General features: G+C 48.3%; 1 protein-coding gene across 8 annotated transcripts in view; it reads left to right on the forward strand.

Annotated features, from left to right (window-relative positions):
* FMNL3 (formin like 3) overlaps positions 1 to 17810 on the forward strand; it is a 106864-nt gene extending 89054 nt beyond the window's left edge. For 3 of the 8 annotated variants that reach the window (XM_028721404.2, XM_077923802.1, XM_077923804.1), the window contains 11 exons: positions 625 to 827; positions 1220 to 1454; positions 3416 to 3484; positions 3901 to 3981; positions 4519 to 4648; positions 5415 to 5575; positions 6882 to 6983; positions 9485 to 9574; positions 10470 to 10593; positions 12111 to 12225; positions 16219 to 17810. In XM_028721404.2, coding sequence (XP_028577237.2) covers positions 625 to 827; positions 1220 to 1454; positions 3416 to 3484; positions 3901 to 3981; positions 4519 to 4648; positions 5415 to 5575; positions 6882 to 6983; positions 9485 to 9574; positions 10470 to 10593; positions 12111 to 12202 — 1287 coding nt within the window. In that variant the 3' untranslated portion in view covers positions 12203 to 12225; positions 16219 to 17810. Of the gene's footprint in view, positions 1 to 624; positions 828 to 1219; positions 1455 to 3415; positions 3485 to 3900; positions 3982 to 4518; positions 4649 to 5414; positions 5576 to 6881; positions 6984 to 9484; positions 9575 to 10469; positions 10594 to 12110; positions 12226 to 15694; positions 15746 to 16218 lie in introns of all 8 variants that reach the window. The other 5 variants (XR_003705568.2, XR_003705569.2, XM_028721406.2 and 2 more) reach the window with 5 other exon arrangements.
* The last annotated feature ends 1427 nt before the right edge of the window (positions 17811 to 19237 follow it).

Below are 19237 nucleotides of genomic sequence, written 5' to 3' on the forward strand. Positions count from 1 at the left end.
AATGGAGGTGAAGAAAGGAGCAGCCAGGGAAACTGTTGAATGGGGGGAAGCTACACATGAGGTCATAGAGACAGGAGGTGTAGTGTGCTATTGGCAGAAAAGAAGAAAGCAGCAAAGGAAGGGACCTTTGATAGGGGAGTTCTGCCTCTTGGGACTGGTAACCCCAAGGAAGCAATAAAGACCAAATTGCTCACTTTCTCTGTGAGAGAGAAAGAGAGAGGGAATTTCATGTATTATTGGAACCAACCAGCCAATTCTTCAACTTCAGGCTTCTATTTTGCTTTGTACTGATTCTTCACACATGTATCCCACCGTTCCTCCAACACGCTCACTGGGCTCCCCGCCATTTTATACTCACAACAATCCTTAAATAGGAATTTGAACCTACTTCTCCCCAGTCCAAGTTCAGATCTCTATTCACTGTTCCCTCCCTGGCTCCCAAAACTGAAGCATCTGATAACATGCTGTTAGCGGCTTTGAAATTCCTCCAGTAGTGAAAAGGCAAATTATGAGTAGCTTGAAATCAGAATGTATGTCATTGTTGTTGTCATTTTTATTATCATTAATATCATAATTACCTACCGGCAGGATGGGTAACTCTTTGAATCCCCTTTCCTCTTCCAGGACCTTGATCTAGACAAGTTTGAGGAGCTCTTTAAGACCAAAGCCCAAGGCCCGGCCATTGACCTCCTCTGCTCTAAGAACAAGGCATCGCATAAGGCAGCCAACAAGGTCACCCTGCTGGAAGCCAACCGGGCCAAGAACCTTGCCATCACCTTGCGCAAAGCAGGGAGGAGCACGGAGGAGATCTGCAAAGCCATTCACACGTGGGTATCTGTTGTAGGAGTGCAAATATTGTGTGTGTGTGTGTGTGTGTGTGTGTGTGTGTGTGTGTGTAGTTTTTCCTTCCACAGCACCCCTGAAATACATTTATTTATTATGTTTATATTCCCTTGGCGTATTTTATTCTGCAACAACCCTATGAGGTAGGTTAGGCAGAGAGAGAGAGAGAGAGACCACCTCAAGAAAGTTCATTCAGTGAACTTCATAGCCAAGTGAAGAATTGAACCCTGGCCTTCCAGTTCCCCAGCCTGACACTCTTGCCACATCACCCCACGAGCTCCGTTGGGCTTCCCCGCTCCCAGCCCAGTTCCTTTAGCAGCCCCCTTTCCTGCTGCCTTCTGACACAGGACCATTTTTGCTGCTGCTGCTCTTCCAGGTTTGACCTGAAGACGCTTCCAGTGGACTTTGTCGAGTGCCTCATGCGCTTCCTGCCGACGGAGAACGAGGTCAAGCTCCTGCGCCAGTATGAGAAGGAGCGGAAGCCGCTGGAGGAGCTGTCGGACGAGGACCGCTTTATGCTGCACTTCAGCAAGGTGGAGCGCCTGACGCAGCGCATGGCCATCATGGCCTTCCTGGGCAACTTCAGTGAGAACATCCAGATGCTCATGCCGGTACGAGACTTGCTTCCCCTCTGTCTGTGCAAGCCCAAACTCTTGGGGCTCTGTCCTTGGCTCTTGGAAAGGAAGGGTTAATTTATGAAGCTAGAGGAGGGGAGTCTGGGAATGAAGTTCCCTGTCCAGGTCTGGTCACCTCTGTGCCCTTTTACCTTTCCATATATCTAAAAAGGGAGAAACCAAGAGAGTAGTTCTAGCTGATTAGGCAGCTGGAAAGTTTGCAGTCCCAAACATACTTACTTGGGAGAAAGCCATATTGATTCTGGTGGGACATACAGAGGTTTGGACAGTAGGAGTTCTGGGCTGATCTTCCTGCTTTAAGTTTCTGCAAGAGGCTAGACGTGCCCTATTGTGATAGACATATATTGGTGATCAAAAGCTTTATTAAACACACACACACATACACACACACACACACACACACACACACACGGCTGTTGCCCTTGAAAACAATTAAACCTACGCATTCTTTGAAATCAGGCGGTGAATATTTTGCTAGCAAGTGCAAACATCCATTGCATCATTGCATAACCTTCAGATTACCTAGCAGTCTCCTCGGAGGGTAATTGACATATTTCACATTCTTTGCCACCTGGCTGTGCCACTGCAGCAAAGGGCGTTTGCCAAACAGCCTGGCTCTGCTTGTGGTGCTGCCCAGCAACGTCAAGGGACAGGGAGGCACAGGTAGTTCTTTAGTAGGTCACTTGTTTTGCATGTGCAAGGTCTCAGATTCAGCTCCCACTATCCTCAATTTTGATAAGCGTTGGGAAATAACCATGGAGATCTGTTGCTAGTAGGGATAGTCATGGCTGAGCTAGATGGTCTGGCTCACAAGCCTCACTGAACGCTCTTGACCCATTTTTGTTACCTGCCACCATTGTGGTTTGTGACACCTTCTCTTGTCTTGATTCATACATACTAAGCCCTATCCTCTCCATGCTGGCACAAGCTCTCATGTGGTATTCATAGGTTCTGCATATGACCAAGAGACATTTGGTTGACCCCTGTAAGAACAGACTGCTGGGCTCTTTGATCTGATCCTGCTGGGCTCTTCTTATGTTTCTACGCTCACAGTTTTTCGCTTTCCCTTCTTTTGCTTCTTACTTGGTTTTACGCCCCACTTTTCTGACTAAAGCACCCAAGACAACTAACAAGAAATGCCATGTTGATAGTGATATAATACAACAAAACACTATTTATCCTTGGTCTGTCTTTCTTTCAGGTTTTTCATTAGCCTATAATAATTACTTGATTGCAGGCTTGGCAGCAGAACCGTTTTCCATTTCCTTCAGTCCTTTCCAGGCAGTCAAGTAGAGCATACAGTGAACATAGAGAGAGAGGACCATGTTTTTGCACCCAAGTCTTTATTTGCAAACAGAACCCATGTGCATACAAGTAGTACATGCACGGGCTCTGCTTGCAAAAGCACAGTAAACCTGTGAAAGTCAAGGGAGGACAGTTTATCAAGATTTCCAGACTGATGTTATTTCCACGCAGTCTGTCTATTGAGCATTCATCCCTGACTTGTTTGAGCAGTTTGAGGGGAAATTAGATGAAGTTGGCTATCAAATGAGCATTCATTCTGAGTTGGTTTGCAGGGAGGTTAGATGATGTTGCTTCAAGTAAGTGTTCTGCAACACTTCCCAGTGCATTTTCCCTTTCCCTTATCACAAAAAGGTCAAATTTAGATGAGGAAGGAGGTTTGTTGAGCATGACTTCCCATTGCATGTTCATTGCCAAGATGAATTTGACAGTATATGATTGCATCCCACCTCAAAACAGCAACCGTCTGAGAGCACCCTGTGTGAAAGGAACTTCTATTCAACTTCTGTTGCAGGAGACAGTGGACCAGATGACCCTTTCGATCCCAACCCTACAATTTCATGATTTTACATTGACAAAGTGTTGAGGTGCAGCAAAACCAATAATAATCCTTTTTTATTTTTGCCCTCCTACAGCAACTGAGTGCAATCATTGCTGCCTCTGCATCTGTCAAGTCTTCACAGAAGCTCAAACGCATGTTGGAGGTGGGTCCTGCTGATATGGAAGTACTTACAAGAGAAACAGCAAATGTGTGATGGGGGCAACTATTTCTGTTTAGCTTGCAGAGTATTTGAGGCTGGAGGGCAGCTGTATCAGGGATGATGCTGTAGCAGAGGATTTCCTGCATAAAAACATGTTGGGCTATTTGAGCTTCCTTTCAACTCTGATCCTGTAAATTGCCAGGAGGCAAAGTAAGGGTTCAAATAGTGCCTCTGAGCATAGTGCGTTTACCTACACTATTTAGGTAGTGATGGCTTCCATGTTAAATGTCATAGCCTCCATGAAAGCAGTGAAATTAAGCACAGGCAGCCCGGGATATTTTGGCTGGGGACTCCCTTGTATGACTTAAATATCAGACATGTCAAGCATCTATGTGACACGCCTGTTTTCTCCCTCCCAGATCATCCTCGCCCTTGGCAACTATATGAACAGCAGCAAACGTGGTTCGGTTTATGGTTTTAAGCTGCAGAGTCTTGATCTGGTAAGGAGGGGGCTAAAGGGGGCACATAAGCTTATGCAAAGGTATCCATCCATACCCCTGTGCTCAGATAATGTGCCTAGGAGGAAGATGGTGTCCGTTGCCGCATGCTACACCACATGGCCATTCCGTTCAGGCGACAGCTGTTGCCAGCTGTTTGTTTGTGCCACCTTGCAAAATTCCCAAGCTTGTATTTTTAAATTCCTATCTTGCCCTACAGCACGGCAACTTTCACAGAGTTTATGTGCTTCTGCTCAGACACACCGTTACATGCATGGAGCAAACCATGCACGGACGCCAATTTGCAGAATTGCTCAGCCCTGCATACAAACCTGTGTGCCTGATTTCTTGCTTGATTGCATGCGTCCACGCATTTGCTCTCCCCGCCCCTTGTTAGCACCTCCCGTGTTTCAATTAATGCACACTGTGCAGATTTGATTATCTGCTTCCATGCGCCCATATGCCCCCAGCCCGCATGCTTGTGCAGATGGCTGTAGCAGTGCCTTGACATTCTGTTCTTCCCCACCTCTACCCCAAAAGCTGTTGGACACCAAGTCGACGGACCGGAAGCTAACCCTCTTGCACTTCATTGCCATGATGGTGAAGGAGAAATACCCTGAGCTGAGCACCTTCTGGCAGGAACTGCACTTTGTGGAGAAAGCAGCTGCAGGTAGGGACCCTTCCAACCACCGGCCTGTTCAAAGGGCAGGGCCAAGACCTCACAGAGGTGTCCCCTCTGTAGCTACTTCCGTCTCGCTCGCTTTCAGACATCATGAAAGTCAGATGTTTACAGTACATGTACATTGAGTGCTTATCCACACATAACTTTCCTGGCACTGGCTGCACTTTAAAGCTGAGCACCCTATTTTTTTGCCCCAGAGCCTTCCCCATGAAAACCCGGTCTTCAAAGCTCAACCAGAAAGCCCAAATTGTCATTTGTTTAAAGCTGGCATGGGCAAACTCGGCCCTCCAGATGTTTTGAGACTACAATTCCCATCATCCCTGACCACTGGTCCGGTTAGCTAGGGACGATGGGAGTTGTAGTCCCAAAACATCTGGAGGGCCAAGTTTGCCTATGCCTGGTTTAAAGAGCGGGTTATCACGGAGAAAGCTCTGAGGTGGACACAGAGCTTTAAAGTGGGGACCAGTGCCTGGAAAGAGCAAGGCAAAAGTTAAGTGTGGATAAGCCCTGATTGATGCTTACAGCAGGTCTGTTTTGCAGTTCCCCAGCTTCGCCACAGGTCAGGGATGAGGAAGTTGTGGTCCATCAACATCCGGGGGGCCACAGGTCCCCCATCCCTGACCTTAGAGTCTGCCTGCCTCCCTCTTGAGGCCTGTGCAACTCTTCTAGCCTTTTGCGAGCCGCGAAACTGGGCTGACACTCCCCAATCTGAGCTGGTTCCCAGGCTGACCCAGTGGTTTCTGTCCCACCACAGTATCCCTGGAGAACGTGCTGCTGGATGTGAAGGAGCTGGGGCGTGGGATGGAGCTGATCCGGCGGGAGTGCAGCTTGCGTGACCATAGCATCCTGCGCAGCTTCCTGAACGCCAATGAGGGCAAGCTGGACCGGCTACAGAAAGACGCTAAGACTGCGGAGGTGAGTGGAGAAGGAGCAGGCACACAGCTAGGGGTTGAGCAGAGAAGGCTCCTTAAATTATGTGCAGGATTTGGAGCGCAAATCCTTTTATGCGCTGTGTGGCATGTTAAAATGCACCGGTCTGGCATATAGTTCAACACTGTGTCTGTCTAGCTGCATGCCAGATTCATGTATGGAAATCCTGCCACCTGCCTGGCTGTGGACATTTGCAGATGTAGTACTTGTGCCAAATTTGACTAATGTGTGCTTGCTTGGTGTCAGATTTTTGCAATGGGATCCAGGGTGCATTTGTGCTTGTGTGTTATGTAAGCAGTTCCTATTTTGTTAGTTACATGCAAAACTCCCTTTAGAGAAGGCATGAGTGCATCACATAGGACGTATCGTTTTACGAGATGGAACTTAATTTTTGCAAATTTCTTCACTGAGGGGTATTAAAAGTATGCTTTTGGGTGTGAGCAATTCAAATCTGCTTTTATTTTTGTGGTTGGACAACATGTAGCTTGGTTTGATGAAGAAGCGCATAAGCTGCTTTCGGAAAACCAAATAATTTTTAATGTTGCCATCTGAATAAGTCAGGGAATGCTCAATAATAATAAATATTAATATATAATATAATTGCAAATATTTGGCAATCATTTTTAAAGATTTCTATGCAGTTTTATGCACATTTTACTTACCAAGAAAAACTACATTTTATTAATTTAACCAAAATATCCTTTGAATTCCCAAGTCATGTCAGAACTTTTTAGCTCCCCTCATTTTTGGAAGTTGAAAAATTCAACACGCTCTGGTGTACCATCCCATTACCAGTCTGTTTCCAGCCCTGTTCAATCGGCAATTTTACAGAAAAACACAAAGGTTTGCATTATGTTTTTAGCATATTTTTTCACCCTAAGAGTACACATTTTCTACACAATTTCACACTAAAATGTGAATTTTTTTTACATTTTAATACACATTTTGGCACTTTTTTGAGCCACAGTGAAGTTGGTTTGTTTAAACAAAATGTGGACCAAACAAAATCCCCGCGGAATTCCCTACAGCAGAGTTTGTATGCGCTCAGAACATCAGATTTGTGTGCCTTTTAAAGAAACAGTTTCATCATGTGAATATGCCAGTCTGATGTGCAAAGTGGACCACACCCAGCAGGTCTGTACATGCAGGCCATGTGTCAAAAGGTCTCTTTGTGCATAGATTTTCATTCTGACCCCAAACCTGTTGTGCCAGCATCCTCCTCCCATGGTACAACTAAGTGTAAGGCCGAGGCCATTGTCAGCCTCCGTTCACACAGCTTTCCTGTTGGCAGGAGGCCTACAACACGGTTGTGCGCTATTTCGGCGAGAGCCCCAAGACGACACCGCCGTCCGTTTTCTTCCCGGTCTTTGCGCGCTTCATCCGATCCTACAAGGTATGTGTGTTAGAGAACCCAGGTCACCTTAGAAACCACACAAGTTCACGCCTTACCCTGGTTTAGAAGTGGGAGCCCACTTGCTAGTCCCCCCCCCCACACACACCAAGTGCTGCCTGTTACTGTTCCCAGCAGGAAGTAGCCCTACCTGTCTTCCTGTGATTAGGTGTGTCCAGTGGGCAAGAGATTTAGAGCGCCCTCCCTGCATGCTCCTTCATTTCTCTTCCACACCAGCGAGGACTTCAACATGCTCCATAGCCCATCTGCTCTTCGCTAACATCCCAGTCCTCCAAAGCCCCTCTCCAAGGTTTGGTCCCTTGAGCAAAGCCAATCCATTTCCTTGAACCTCCATCACATGCGTCAGCCACACCTTTCTGCTGCCATCACTCTGTTCCCATTGTTGGAGAAGGCTGTTGTGTCCTGGGTTCAGGTGCTGGCCAGGTGCAGCATTTGGGAGCAGTGGAGATCAGGCAGGGAAACATTCCAGTGGTGCAAAGGGATGGCTTCTTCAGTGATGAGATGCTCAGACTGAGGGAGTGCCGGACTATCCTGGACTCGTGTGGCAAGCAGTGGCTGAAGATTGGCTCTCTGGGAGCACCTGGTTCTTTGGACTAGGAAAACTTTGGTTTGTGGTTTTAGCATCCCAGTTAGAGCTGTGAATTGTGGGGAATCAGTGCTTGGCTCATCCCCATGGTTACGGATTCAATCCACACACGGCTCTTGGCAAAACACCATGTCCAGGTGTGCATCCCCTCCCTAGCCTGTCAAAATTCATTCCCATTTCTGCCCATTTATTTAGATTTCTTTCCTCTCCTGCCTGTAGGACTCACAACAACCCTGTGAGGTGTGTTAAGAGGCAGAGGTTACCCAGGTGGGCCAGACCTAGTCACCCAGAGAGGGACCAGTTTTCCGCTTGAGAATAGAACAAAAAGGTGCAGCTGTTGGTTATCGGGAGATAGATTTAGGCCACTTGTTATCAGGAACTTCTGGGTCCAGCGTGGGATCTATTCTTTTGAGGTTTTTAAGGGAACCTTGGAGCAAGTTTTGTTAAGGGGGCGGGGTCCTTTATACATAGGACGTTCTGTCTCGGGGCAGTGGGTGGGGCATGGTCCATTGAGTCCCTTTCCAGCTCTGTGATTCCCACTCAAGGCAGTGGGTTGTGCAGCTGTGCCTGGATTTCCTGTGGCCGGACTAAACGCTCTTGTCTACTGCCCCACCATGTGGCCAGGAACGGTAGTCATTTTAGAGGGAAGGCCCATACACCTCTGGTTGAGCACCTGCTTTGCAAGCCAGTCCCAGGCACCTCCTGTTTAAAAGCATCAGGTAGCAGGTGGATGGAAAGAAATCTCTGCCCGAGAGCCTGGTTTGGAGAGCTGCTACCAGCCAGAGTAGACAGTAGATAGGATGAAGGGCAGGTAATAAGAATATCTTATCTATCTAAGGTCCCAGGGTGGGCTATAGCATTAAAACACAATATTAAAAACAGTTTAAAGCAACTTAGGTAAAGGTACCCCTGCCCATACGGGCCAGTCTTGACAGACTCTGGGGTTGTGCGCCCATCTCACTCAAGAGGCCGGGGGCCAGCGCTGTCCGAAGACACTTCCGGGTCACGTGGCCAGCGTGACAAGCTGTATCTGGCAAGCCAGCGCAGCACACGGAACGCTGTTTACCTTCCCGCTGGTAAGCCGTCCCTATTTATCTACTTGCACCCGAAGGTGCTTTCGAACTGCTACTTACAACCATACAAATAAATATAAGTAAACAAACTAGAGCTTCATAGCACACGTGAAATGGCATGACTTATTTTCTGCAGCTTAGCCTGCAGAAAATTTGCAAGGCAGTAATTGTGTCTTATATGGGACGCGGGTGGCGCTGTGGTCTAAACCACTGAGCCTTGGGCTTGCCAATCAAAAGGTTGGCGGTTCAAATCCCCGCGACGGGGTGAGCTCCCGTTGCTCGGTCCCTGCTCCTGCCAACCTAGCAGTTTGAAAGCACGCCAAAAAGTGCAAGTAGATTAATAGGTACCGCTCCAGTGGGAAGGTAAACGGTGTTTCCATGCGCTGCTCTGGTGTCAGTGTTCCGTTGCGCCAGAAGCAGCTTAGTCATGCTGGCCACATGACCCGGCAAAACTGCGGAGCAGACAAACGCCAGCTCCCTTGGCCTGTAAAGCGAGATGAGCACCGCAACCCCAGAGTCGTTCGTAACTGGACTTAACTGTCAGGGGTCCCTTTACCTTTAATTGTGTCTTGCCAAATGGAAGATATATTGGACTAGATGGGCCCATTTATTTATTTGTGGAATTGATATTGACTCAAATGGTGGCATCCAGCTCAGCACGGATCCAAGTGATTGTGCCTGCAAAGTGCCGGGCAAATCTCCCAGCAGGCTGTTGGCCAACGGCCTGACTCAGTGGAACTCCATCTCCATATATCCCCAGCTAGGTGCTGCCTGGCTACTGGTTGGAGTGTCTTCTAACTTTTCTCCCTGCTTCCATCTTCCAGGATGCAGAGCAAGACAACGAGATGCGTAAGAAGCAGGAACAGGCCCAAAGAGAGCAGGCGCTGGCCCAAGAAGCCAAGAGGCTGGAGAAGGTAGGGGGTGGTGGTGCAGGGCACCGGAGGGAGCCAGGAGACCGGAAGGGATGCGTTCTGGAAAGGGAGGGAGGGAGGGCGGGTCAAAGGAAGCCCCTCCTGCCATTGCAGCATGGCGGGGACGGACATACTGTTATTAGCTTCTTGTCAACTTGTGTGTGATGCCTTTTAGTCCTCCATATCTCCTGCTGCTCCAAAGGCTGATTTGTAGAAGAGCAGCTCTTATTGTTGCAGTCCCACCCCCTCCCAGGTTATGTCCCAGGAGAGAATGGAAATTGCACCTGGCACAGTGTTCAGGTAGGGCCAGAAACCGCCCCCCAGAAAGCTGCTGTTGCCAGTCAGTGTAAGTAATACTGAGTGAGATGGAACAACGGCCTGACTTGGCGAAAGGCACCTTCCCAAGTTCTGATTCGGTGCTTTGTCGATAAATATGAATAGCACCGGTTAGTGCAGTTCACACGGCATTACCGAGAAGGACTCTCCTTCTGGGCTTTGTGAAGCCTGCTCCTCATTAAATTGGTGCTCACTTTCCCGTAGTGTGATACTGGGAGAGAAACCGCGAGGAACATTTTCTTTTTTCAGCTGGCCTGCTCTCCTGTGTGCCAGCCTGCTCACAGCACAGAGACTCGGCTTGCTGGCTCCAGCGGCAGACGGAAGCCTTTCCTTGCTAGTGAAACGTCTCATAAGACGGCCCACACATGGCCCTTGCTGTGTCTCTGGGCCCCTTTTAATCCCTGAAAGAGAGAGAGGCGCACGCACACACACATCCACACATTTTCAAAGTGGCTGCACCTGTCAGTCAGGTAGGAGTGCCAGTCAGGTTCACGGACAGCTGGACACGGTGTGGCGGCTGAGCTGGGGCTGTTTTTCCTTCTAATTCCTGACCTGCCTGCAGTTGCCTTTGCAGCGCAACAAGTGGCAGCAGCAAGAGTTGATTGCGGAGCTGAGGCGGCGCCAGGCCAAGGACCACCGGCCTGTTTATGAAGGCAAAGATGGGACCATTGAGGATATTATCACCGGTAAGCAGCCCACCCTGAGGCAGGGGAACGTCCACTTCCTTTGCTGTGCTCATCCCCCCCCCCCCCAGTGACTGTTGTGGCTTTGTGTGGGCAAAGAGAAGAAGGTGTTTTAGGCACTGCTTGTGCCCTCAGAGTGAAGGGCCTCACCCCACACTGTATCTCTAGCCCTCTATAATGCTCCCTCTCGCCCCCTCCTTTTTATTTACCTATACCGTGATGTATTTGTGAACGGAAGTCTCCTGAGGGAACAATGTTTTATTTCTTTCCCAAATGCTCTTCCTTTTCCAGCCCATCCCCTCCAACAATAAAGCAAAATGGGACCTATACAGTGGGTTCTTAAAGGCCTGTCCAGGCTAATATCTGCAAAGCACACACACACACATACACACACGACAGCACTGTCTTATTTTTGCCCCCATAATGACTAGAAACTATTTCCTTTAAAAAAAACCACACACACACACACGAGAAAGTGTGTGTGTTCGGGTGTGGAAACCGATTTCTGCACTCAGTACCACATTCTGTGCCTATTTGGCATGTCTGTGGCCCTGCTCCGCAAGACAAAATATATCACGGCTCATAAATCAGGCCCCAGTTGTGGACAGCCTTCCTCAGGCTTAGGTGAGGAGTGACATTTGCCTGCTTCCGTGCTGATGTTCCCCTGTTGTGGCATTTGCTTGGCTCTGTGAGGCTCTTCCCCGCCACCGGCGGTATAACACTTTTGTACCACCATGCCACTAATGACTTGAGGTGCTCAGTGATGAGCAGCAGAGGTGGCTGACGTTTACAGCCTCAGGTGACGCTCTGTTCTCCTGGGCAGAAGCATATCGTGCTGCACTCAGCCCCCAAACCAGCCGGGCCTAGCATACACCTCATAGGAAGCACTGTGTTGAAAATGGGCATGGCTGGGTCATTGCGTGAGGTGGGGAAACTCCTCAGGGCAGCTTTTGCCCACCTGGTGCCCTCCAGTTGCTTTGGATCAGACCAAATCAGCCAAAGGGCACCAGGTTGGTTAAGGCTAGAGTAGGGTGACCAGCTGCAAAGGAGACCAAGGCTCTTGTACCCTGAGCAGCTGTGCAGGTGAGGGAATTTTGGGCAGGGACAGCTTTCCCCACCCCCACATACCAAAGCCAGAATTCCCTTGCCTGTGCACCCATTTAAAGCTACAGGAGCCATGCCTTCCTTGCCATATGGTCACTCTGTGGCTTTGCAGGCTGGACTGCCCGTAGGCCATCTCCAATGTAGCCTCCTGAGAGGCGTTAATAATAACAATGGCGTTACCGTTCTTGTAAAACAAACCTTCCGGAGGCTTTATTTCAAATGTGTATGACAGAATTCTGGCCCTGGGCTTCTTTCCCTGAGATAGTCCCCTCCTTGATGCACTAGCCGTATATGCCCCCTGCCTAAGATGTCCCGAGTATAGCTGCATCCACGTTCTGTGAAATAAGCCGCCCACCGTGTTTCTCGCTGTCTGACGTATCTTGTATGTCTTTGTCCGTTCCCCTCCCACCCCGCAGTGTTGAAGAGCGTCCCCTTCACTGCCCGCACAGCGAAGCGGGGGTCTCGCTTTTTCTGCGAGCCATCCCACCATGACGAGCCTAACTGTTAGCTCCGCCCTCTCCCTCGTCAAAGGTACCCGTGGATCGTCTCTTCCTCTTCTGCATGCAGCTCCTTCCGCCACAGAGCCCAGGCTTCCCCTCCTGCATGCCTTGCTGTCTCCTCCCATGATCTCGGGGCTTCCCAACCTCTTCTCAGAGGCCCCACTGGGCAGAGAATCGCCATCACTACACAGCAGCCTAACTTCCAACCTGGTGCCTTCCATGTTTGTTTTTTTGACAACAACTCCCATCAGCTTCAGCCGACACGGGGCTGATGGGAATTGTAGTCCGAAGCCAGGTCACGGAAATTTCGATATGGAGGCTTATAGAGAGAGTTGCTTTGTCGACTCAGCGGTGCTGCTCAGGAATCATGACAGTACAGTGGTACCTCAGGTTAAGTACTTAATTCATTCCGGAGGTCCGTACTTAACCTGAAACTGTTCTTAACCTGAAGCACCACTTTAGCTAATGGGGCCTCCTGCTGCTGCCGCGCTGCCGGAGCCTGATTTCTGCTCTCATCCTGAAGCAAAGTTATTATCCTGAAGCACTATTTCTGGGTCTTTAACCTGAAGTGTATGTAACCTGAAGCATATGTAGCCTGAGGTACCACTGTAGTTGATGCCTGTGTGAGCTTCTCTTTCCAGGCTGCCTCCAAGGTGACCTGATGCACAAGACGAGGCTCCGGTACATTTCAATTAGTTGTGTAAAGAGAGAGAGAGGAAATTTCCCTCACTTCCACACGACAAGTTGCACCAGCCAGAATTCTCCTTTGGACAGAATTGCACACTGCCTTCCATCCTTATACATTTCCAGTGTTCTCTCTGCTATCATGAAGGATAGAAACCAGCTGGTTGATTTAAAAGACCAGAAATTAAGTATTTTAAAAGAAAAGTGACCCCCCTCAAAAAAAAAAAAGCGCCCCTTCACTGCATCTTCCTTTTCACTGTTGAGAATCCCTGCATGAACCCAGAGGCATCATCTTGTATCTACAATTCTGTTGTCTATACCTTGCATGGTGGGCATGATGAGGTTGTTACAGACCCCCTGTCTTGATTCGCATGCATCATTCTCCAGTCTGTTTATCAGATCATCTTATCACACTAATGCAGTAGAGTAGCTTTACTAAATCCTCTCTTGATTGAAGAGTGGGGGTGGGGGGTGGGGGTTGCTGCCTGAATTCTTGTTGGGGGTGAAAACAGCACCGTCTAACTGTGCAGTCAACATAGTGTGGTCGATTACAACCTAGGGCCAGTTTACACAAGCAGCAAACTCTCATGGTATGTCTTGCTTTAGGGACTGTACCATTTCAGCATGCCTTAATATATAGATCTATATGGTTCTTTTTGCAAGGGCGCGTTCAAATATGCCTCCTGCACCCACCCAATACATCTGAAAGAGACTGTTTAAAAAACCATGGAGTGAGATCAAGACTGCAAGCTTTACTGAAAAACAAGTCCCCTTGAGTTCCATGGGGGTTTCTCCTGGAAAAGTAGCTGTATAATTACGGCCAAAATGTATATTTTGGAGGAAGGGGAGCTGCAAATAGAATAATTAACAGTTTCATTTGTTCAAAATATGATCTGTATGATAATTTATCCACCCAAAACAGGCTATATTTTGGCCAACCTTGTCTTTTTAATCAAAGAGCCAAAATTCATGCAGATTCTCATCTCTGGACTTCTTTCTGTTTCCATAAGAGCTGAATATGCAAACTGGGCACAATACAGAGGCATGCCCAAATCTTGCTGAATTAAGTGCCCACTGAAGTCTCCCGGAAGATCAGCTAGCTGGTGGCAAAGAAAGGTCCTCAGCCCTTAGAAAGCGACTGCCAGGCAGAGTGGACAAAACCAGTGGCTGGGAAGGAACCATAAGTGGGAAGAGAGCAGCATTCGCACTCAGGTCCTGCTTTGTGGGCCTCCCAAGAAGCATCTTGTTGGCCACTGTGAGAACAGGATAAGGGACAAGATGGGCCATGGCCTGATCCAGCAAGCCTCGTCATGTGTTCTTACTGGGCTTCTGCGCCAATAGTATAAGGCAGCTTCCTATGTTTTTGTGTTCCTATAGATAGGGGACGCGGGTGGCGCTGTGGGTAAAACCTCAGCGCCTAGGACTTGCCGATCGCATGGTCGGCAGTTCAAATCCCCGCGGCGGGGTGCGCTCCCGTCGTTCGGTCCCAGCGCCTGCCAACCTAGCAGTTCGAAAGCAGCCCTGGGTGCAAGTAGATAAATAGGGACCGCTTACCAGCGGGAAGGTAAATGGCACTCCATGTGCTGTGCTGGCTCGCCAGATGCAGCTTGTCACGCTGGCCACGTGACCTGGAAGTGTCTGCGGACAGCGCTGGCTCCCGGCCTCTAGAGTGAGATGAGCGCACAACCCTAGAGTCTGTCAAGACTGGCCCATACGGGCAGGGGTACCTTTACCTTTACCTTTATAGATGCTTGCATGTATTTAGCACCATTAGTAGTGGTAGTAGTAGTAGTAGTAGTAGTCTTTGTCGCCGCCACCATTTTACTCATAAAAATGACTGGAAGTGACGTACAAACAGATGTAGTAAATGCCAACTGTCAAACTCCTGTTTCAAATCTCACGCCAGCCATGAGTTTGTTAGGCAACCTTAAGGCCACTATTTCTCAACTTCAGCCCCTCCCTGCAATATGGGGGTAGATAACGCTGACCTACCTTACAGTTATTGTAAGGATGGCTGACATAATGGCCACAGACCAATAAAAAATGAAGTACAGTTAAGGCGAATGGGCTTCATCACATTTAAGTCTGCGGCTGGATTGTCCGCGAAGGACTTTTGGTGCTCTGATAAATGCCAGGTCTGATTATTTAGACATGCCTTAGCTTTCTCTGGATTGCACTCAGTGTGTCTGGACGGGTTTAAGCCCAAGACTTTCAAGGCACGAGAAACCTGTGGCTGCCACCCTGGAGTCGTTGGACTCCCAGTTCCCACCAGCCTCAGCCAGCCTGACCAATGGTCAGGGATGATGGATCTGCAGCCCGGCCACATCTAGAGGGCCACAGGTTCCTCACCCCTGACTTGAGAACATGTCCACGCACTGACTGCCTACAGTGCCAGCTTGGTGCAGTAGCAAACAGTGGGGAGCACAGGCAGTGTCCTTGGGGTGCCCCCATGGAGAAGGCAGCACTGATCTGATCCCCCAGTGGTTTCCCAAGAGCACGGTGAAGTCCCAGCGCATGTGGACTGTGAGGGAATCAGTTGCACTGTTTTGACTTCAACTCAGGGAATCCCCATCATTAGCAATGTGCAGATAGAGCTGGGAGCCACAGAGGCTGGGCACCAGAGAGTTTGGTTTAAAGATTTAGCAGCTCCATCCCCAACCCCACCATGGCAATTGGATGAGCTGGTGCTTTTCCAGACCTCGTGGCTCCTTACAAGGTTTGGCGAGGGCAGAATCCAGCCCCCAGGGGAGAAGAGCTTTCCCTCCCACCCACCACTTCCCAATTTGGCCTAATTTTCGTTTTTATCCCCTCCATAGCAGCAAGAACCATCTGCCTCTAGTCCCCTCTCAATTCATCCGCGGCAGAGGGTAAGAAACAACAGCTCTCTGGATGCCCAGAGCCTTTTATCCTCTGCTTTGCTGCTTCTGCCTAAGTAGGAGACACCAAAACGAAAAGTTTGCCCTTGGGACAGAGAACTGGCCATCACAGTTGCCTGTCATCCTCAGCCACCTTCAGTCTTGCTCCATAGCCCCCACTGGCGGGGAGAGGGGGTAGCCCCTTTATTTTTCTAGCCTGCCACGGAACCCATCGTTTGATACTCTGGCAAAGAAGTGTCTCGTATGCTCTTGCCTGAAAAGGGGGAATGTGGAGAGGGGTGGCCTGGGTGGGTGGTTATATGCCCCCAAGGGGCAAGAACTCTTGCCGCCTGCCTTTCACCCCACTCCAAATGGTACATGAACTGCCTCACAGTCTTTAATGCCCCCCGACAGCAACCGCTTATGCATTGTCTCTCCAGCAATTCTTTACTCCCGTCCTGACTGGCTGTTCCTTTCTCCCACAGAGCTCTGCATACCCTGCCTTTCCAACGGGCTAATGCTGCATTCCCAACAGCCCAGGCCTAGTTCTCCTTTTGCCAAAGAAAAAAAAAACTTCCATCCTTTCAAACATTTTAAGCTGAAGAACCAAAGGGACATTTAGGAAGTGCCTTACTGCGTCAGTATTATTGTTATTCTCTTATTATTTAAGGTGTATTTTTTAATCTGTACATATATGACCTTTCCCGTCAGCCCTTGCTCCTCCTGTCCCCTCGCTGAGCCAGCTCTGAAGGACAAGGCTGTTTCGGTTGTTTAGAAGTGCCTTTGGCCAGCAGGTGTCTGGCTTGCCCCTTCTCAAGCCTCAGCCCTTTGAGCATCCGGACCAAAATTGCACTTTGACTGGATTGAGACAGAGGACATCATCATGGCTGGAGTCACAATGCAATGCGGGAGTGTGGGGTGTTTTCTTTGGGGGGGGGGGAGTATTTCCATTAGTAGACCTTTGTGTATGGCGCATAGTTTTGTGGACCAGCAACGTTTTTCTGGAGCAGCCTTCAGCAATACTGTGGTCTTCTTGGAGCAGCAGTCTATTGAGCTGGCATTGAAGAGCTTAAAAGCTAGGCGCCGATGGCCTTTCGAAAAACCACTGGAATCCTTCTTCAAAAGGGGAAACCTTCAGACCAAAAGTCTCATGTCTCAACTGCACGAAGTGACCCTGGTGTTCGCACAGCAGAGAAACGACGGCGATGAGCCAACCATTGATTATCAAAAGAAAGATCTTAGGTAGGTTACAGGCAACTTTTGATGCTGCCCAGTTTTTAATTTTTTTAGTTTTCTTATTCTCATTATTTTCCAGAGGACCAAATTATGCTTCCAGTTCATGTATGGTGTTTTAGATACAGCTTTCTTCTCATTTACTGGACCAAATGCCTTAATTCTCACCAGGTCAAATCTAGCTTGCCTGCTATGTCCTCTTGAACCCCTCAGAACAAGCACCAATGGTTATGTATGAATGTTGCATCTTTCAGAACCAGCTAGGGACGGGTGGATCCATCTTATTTCCCAATTGTGTCAATTTTGTATGTGATCGTTCATAAGTCTGTTCCTGCATTAATGTGCAGTATTTTTTCTAATGTACCAAAATCTGTTCTTAAATATGTATTTTATCTCAGTGTATGCATTTCTAAATGCATGTCATCCTAAAATATGCCTTTTTGACGCATTTTGGTACATTGTTTGACCTGAGAATTTTTATTGCAAAATCCAGAGGACAATTATGTTCTGAACTGTGTATTTGTCCAGGATGGCTGCATGGCAACTTTGTTGATTCACTTTAAAAGGGGGACAGAACGAAACTCTCCTCCATCCCTAAGGCCAGGTATACATTTGTATACCTGCGGTAAAAACACTAAATTGTAGCCTGGGAATCATCCTCAAGAAGTTAAATGCTGCAGGTAACAAAAATAGCAAGTGAGATATTAGCATGCAGGAGGGAGCCATTTTGTAGCCATTAATTCATTACTGTCAAAATGGCGCCCCTCTCTACTTCCCATTAAGTAACATGGAACAGAACCCATCAGCGAACGTTTCATTGAAATAAATGGAATGAGCTCATTAATATCAGTGAGACTTTCAGCAAATAACTTTCCAGTCGATGTTACCTCACGAGGGTGCCAGGAATCAGCCGCCTCTGGTACCTGACTCATCATACTAAAAGGTAGACCACTTTTGGCCCTTGCACTATGATGGCCAATTGCTGCCTTCCTATCTGAACCTCGGTCTCAGTTTCCAGGCCATGATGTTTCTTAAGACAATCGGAAAAAGAGGACCCACTTTATCTCCTCTTAACCTGCTTTAATGCTTCCCCGCGACCAAAGATGTTAGTCCAGAAGTTATTAGAGCTGCAGATAGCATTAGGATAAAGCCATTTGACAATGAAAGCAGGATTGCTTCTTCAATTGTTTTTAATTCAGGGAATCAACTTTACTCCCTTGGGGGTTTAGCCACTTTCTGGAAGCAGGAAGCAATTAGCTTTATGTGAAAGAGGTTTATATAGATCTTAATATACCAAAGAGATCTTTAGATAGGGCTGGCTCCAACAGAGCTTACGAATATGAAATTGTCCTTTTTCCTGTATTTGAATATTCATCCATATTTCTTTCCAAGGCCGACCCAGGTGAGTCCTGTTGATCTTTTGACCCCAGGCTCCAAAGCATGGCTTCATGCACAGCAGAATGCTCCTATGTGACTTTGGTTCCATAAGTCTGTGGAGAGATAACTGGGATTTCAGAACACGTGGCATCCTAGTTATCTAGACAATGGAAGGAATCAACCACTTGATCAGGAAGGATTCAGCAAATCCTTCTGCTTGGGCACACCTGCGAAAAGCAGTGATGCTTGGCGTTCTAGAGCGTTAGTCATGGCAGAAGCATCTCCCTGCATTAACCGTCTGTATATAAACCGTGCCAAAGACTCTCAGGGTGACTCTTGCAGGGAACCCAGTGCTTATGGCTGAGCTATTGTGTCCCGGGAAAAATTGGCTCTGTGGTTTAGGCCCAGCACCCCTGCTAGGTTTGCACCTGTGGATTTGAATCCTGCCCAAAGGCAACCCGAGGCCTGTATTTTAGATGAGACCCCTAGGAGCCTAAAGCCTGCACTTCATAAGGTTCCAGATTCAGGCCTCTCCCACTCTGCCTGAGACCTTAGAAAGCCACTGCCAGTCTGAACGAACAGGGCTAGATGGACTGATGCAGCTTTATATGTTCATCCTGTGCATGGTTACTCAGATGTAAAGCCCATTGAAGTCAATGGTGCTTACTCCTAGGTAAGGAAGCCTTAGAGCAAGGCCCCATCACTTTGCTGGGGAGCAGCAGAGCAGAATGGGTTGTAAATTTTGGAGCTCTGTGGAACAGAAAATAATTCTGCCGAAAGAACTGCCAGGTCCTAGACTGACTCATTTCTTTTCCTTTTTGGTCATTGTATGCTGGATATATTTTGCCTTTTGTTTCTGTCCTGTGAATATGAAGGTCTGACGTTAAACTTCAT

Source organism: Podarcis muralis, chromosome 2, assembly GCF_964188315.1.
Source record: "Podarcis muralis chromosome 2, rPodMur119.hap1.1, whole genome shotgun sequence".
In the NCBI taxonomy this organism is placed as follows: Eukaryota; Metazoa; Chordata; class Lepidosauria; order Squamata; family Lacertidae; genus Podarcis; species Podarcis muralis.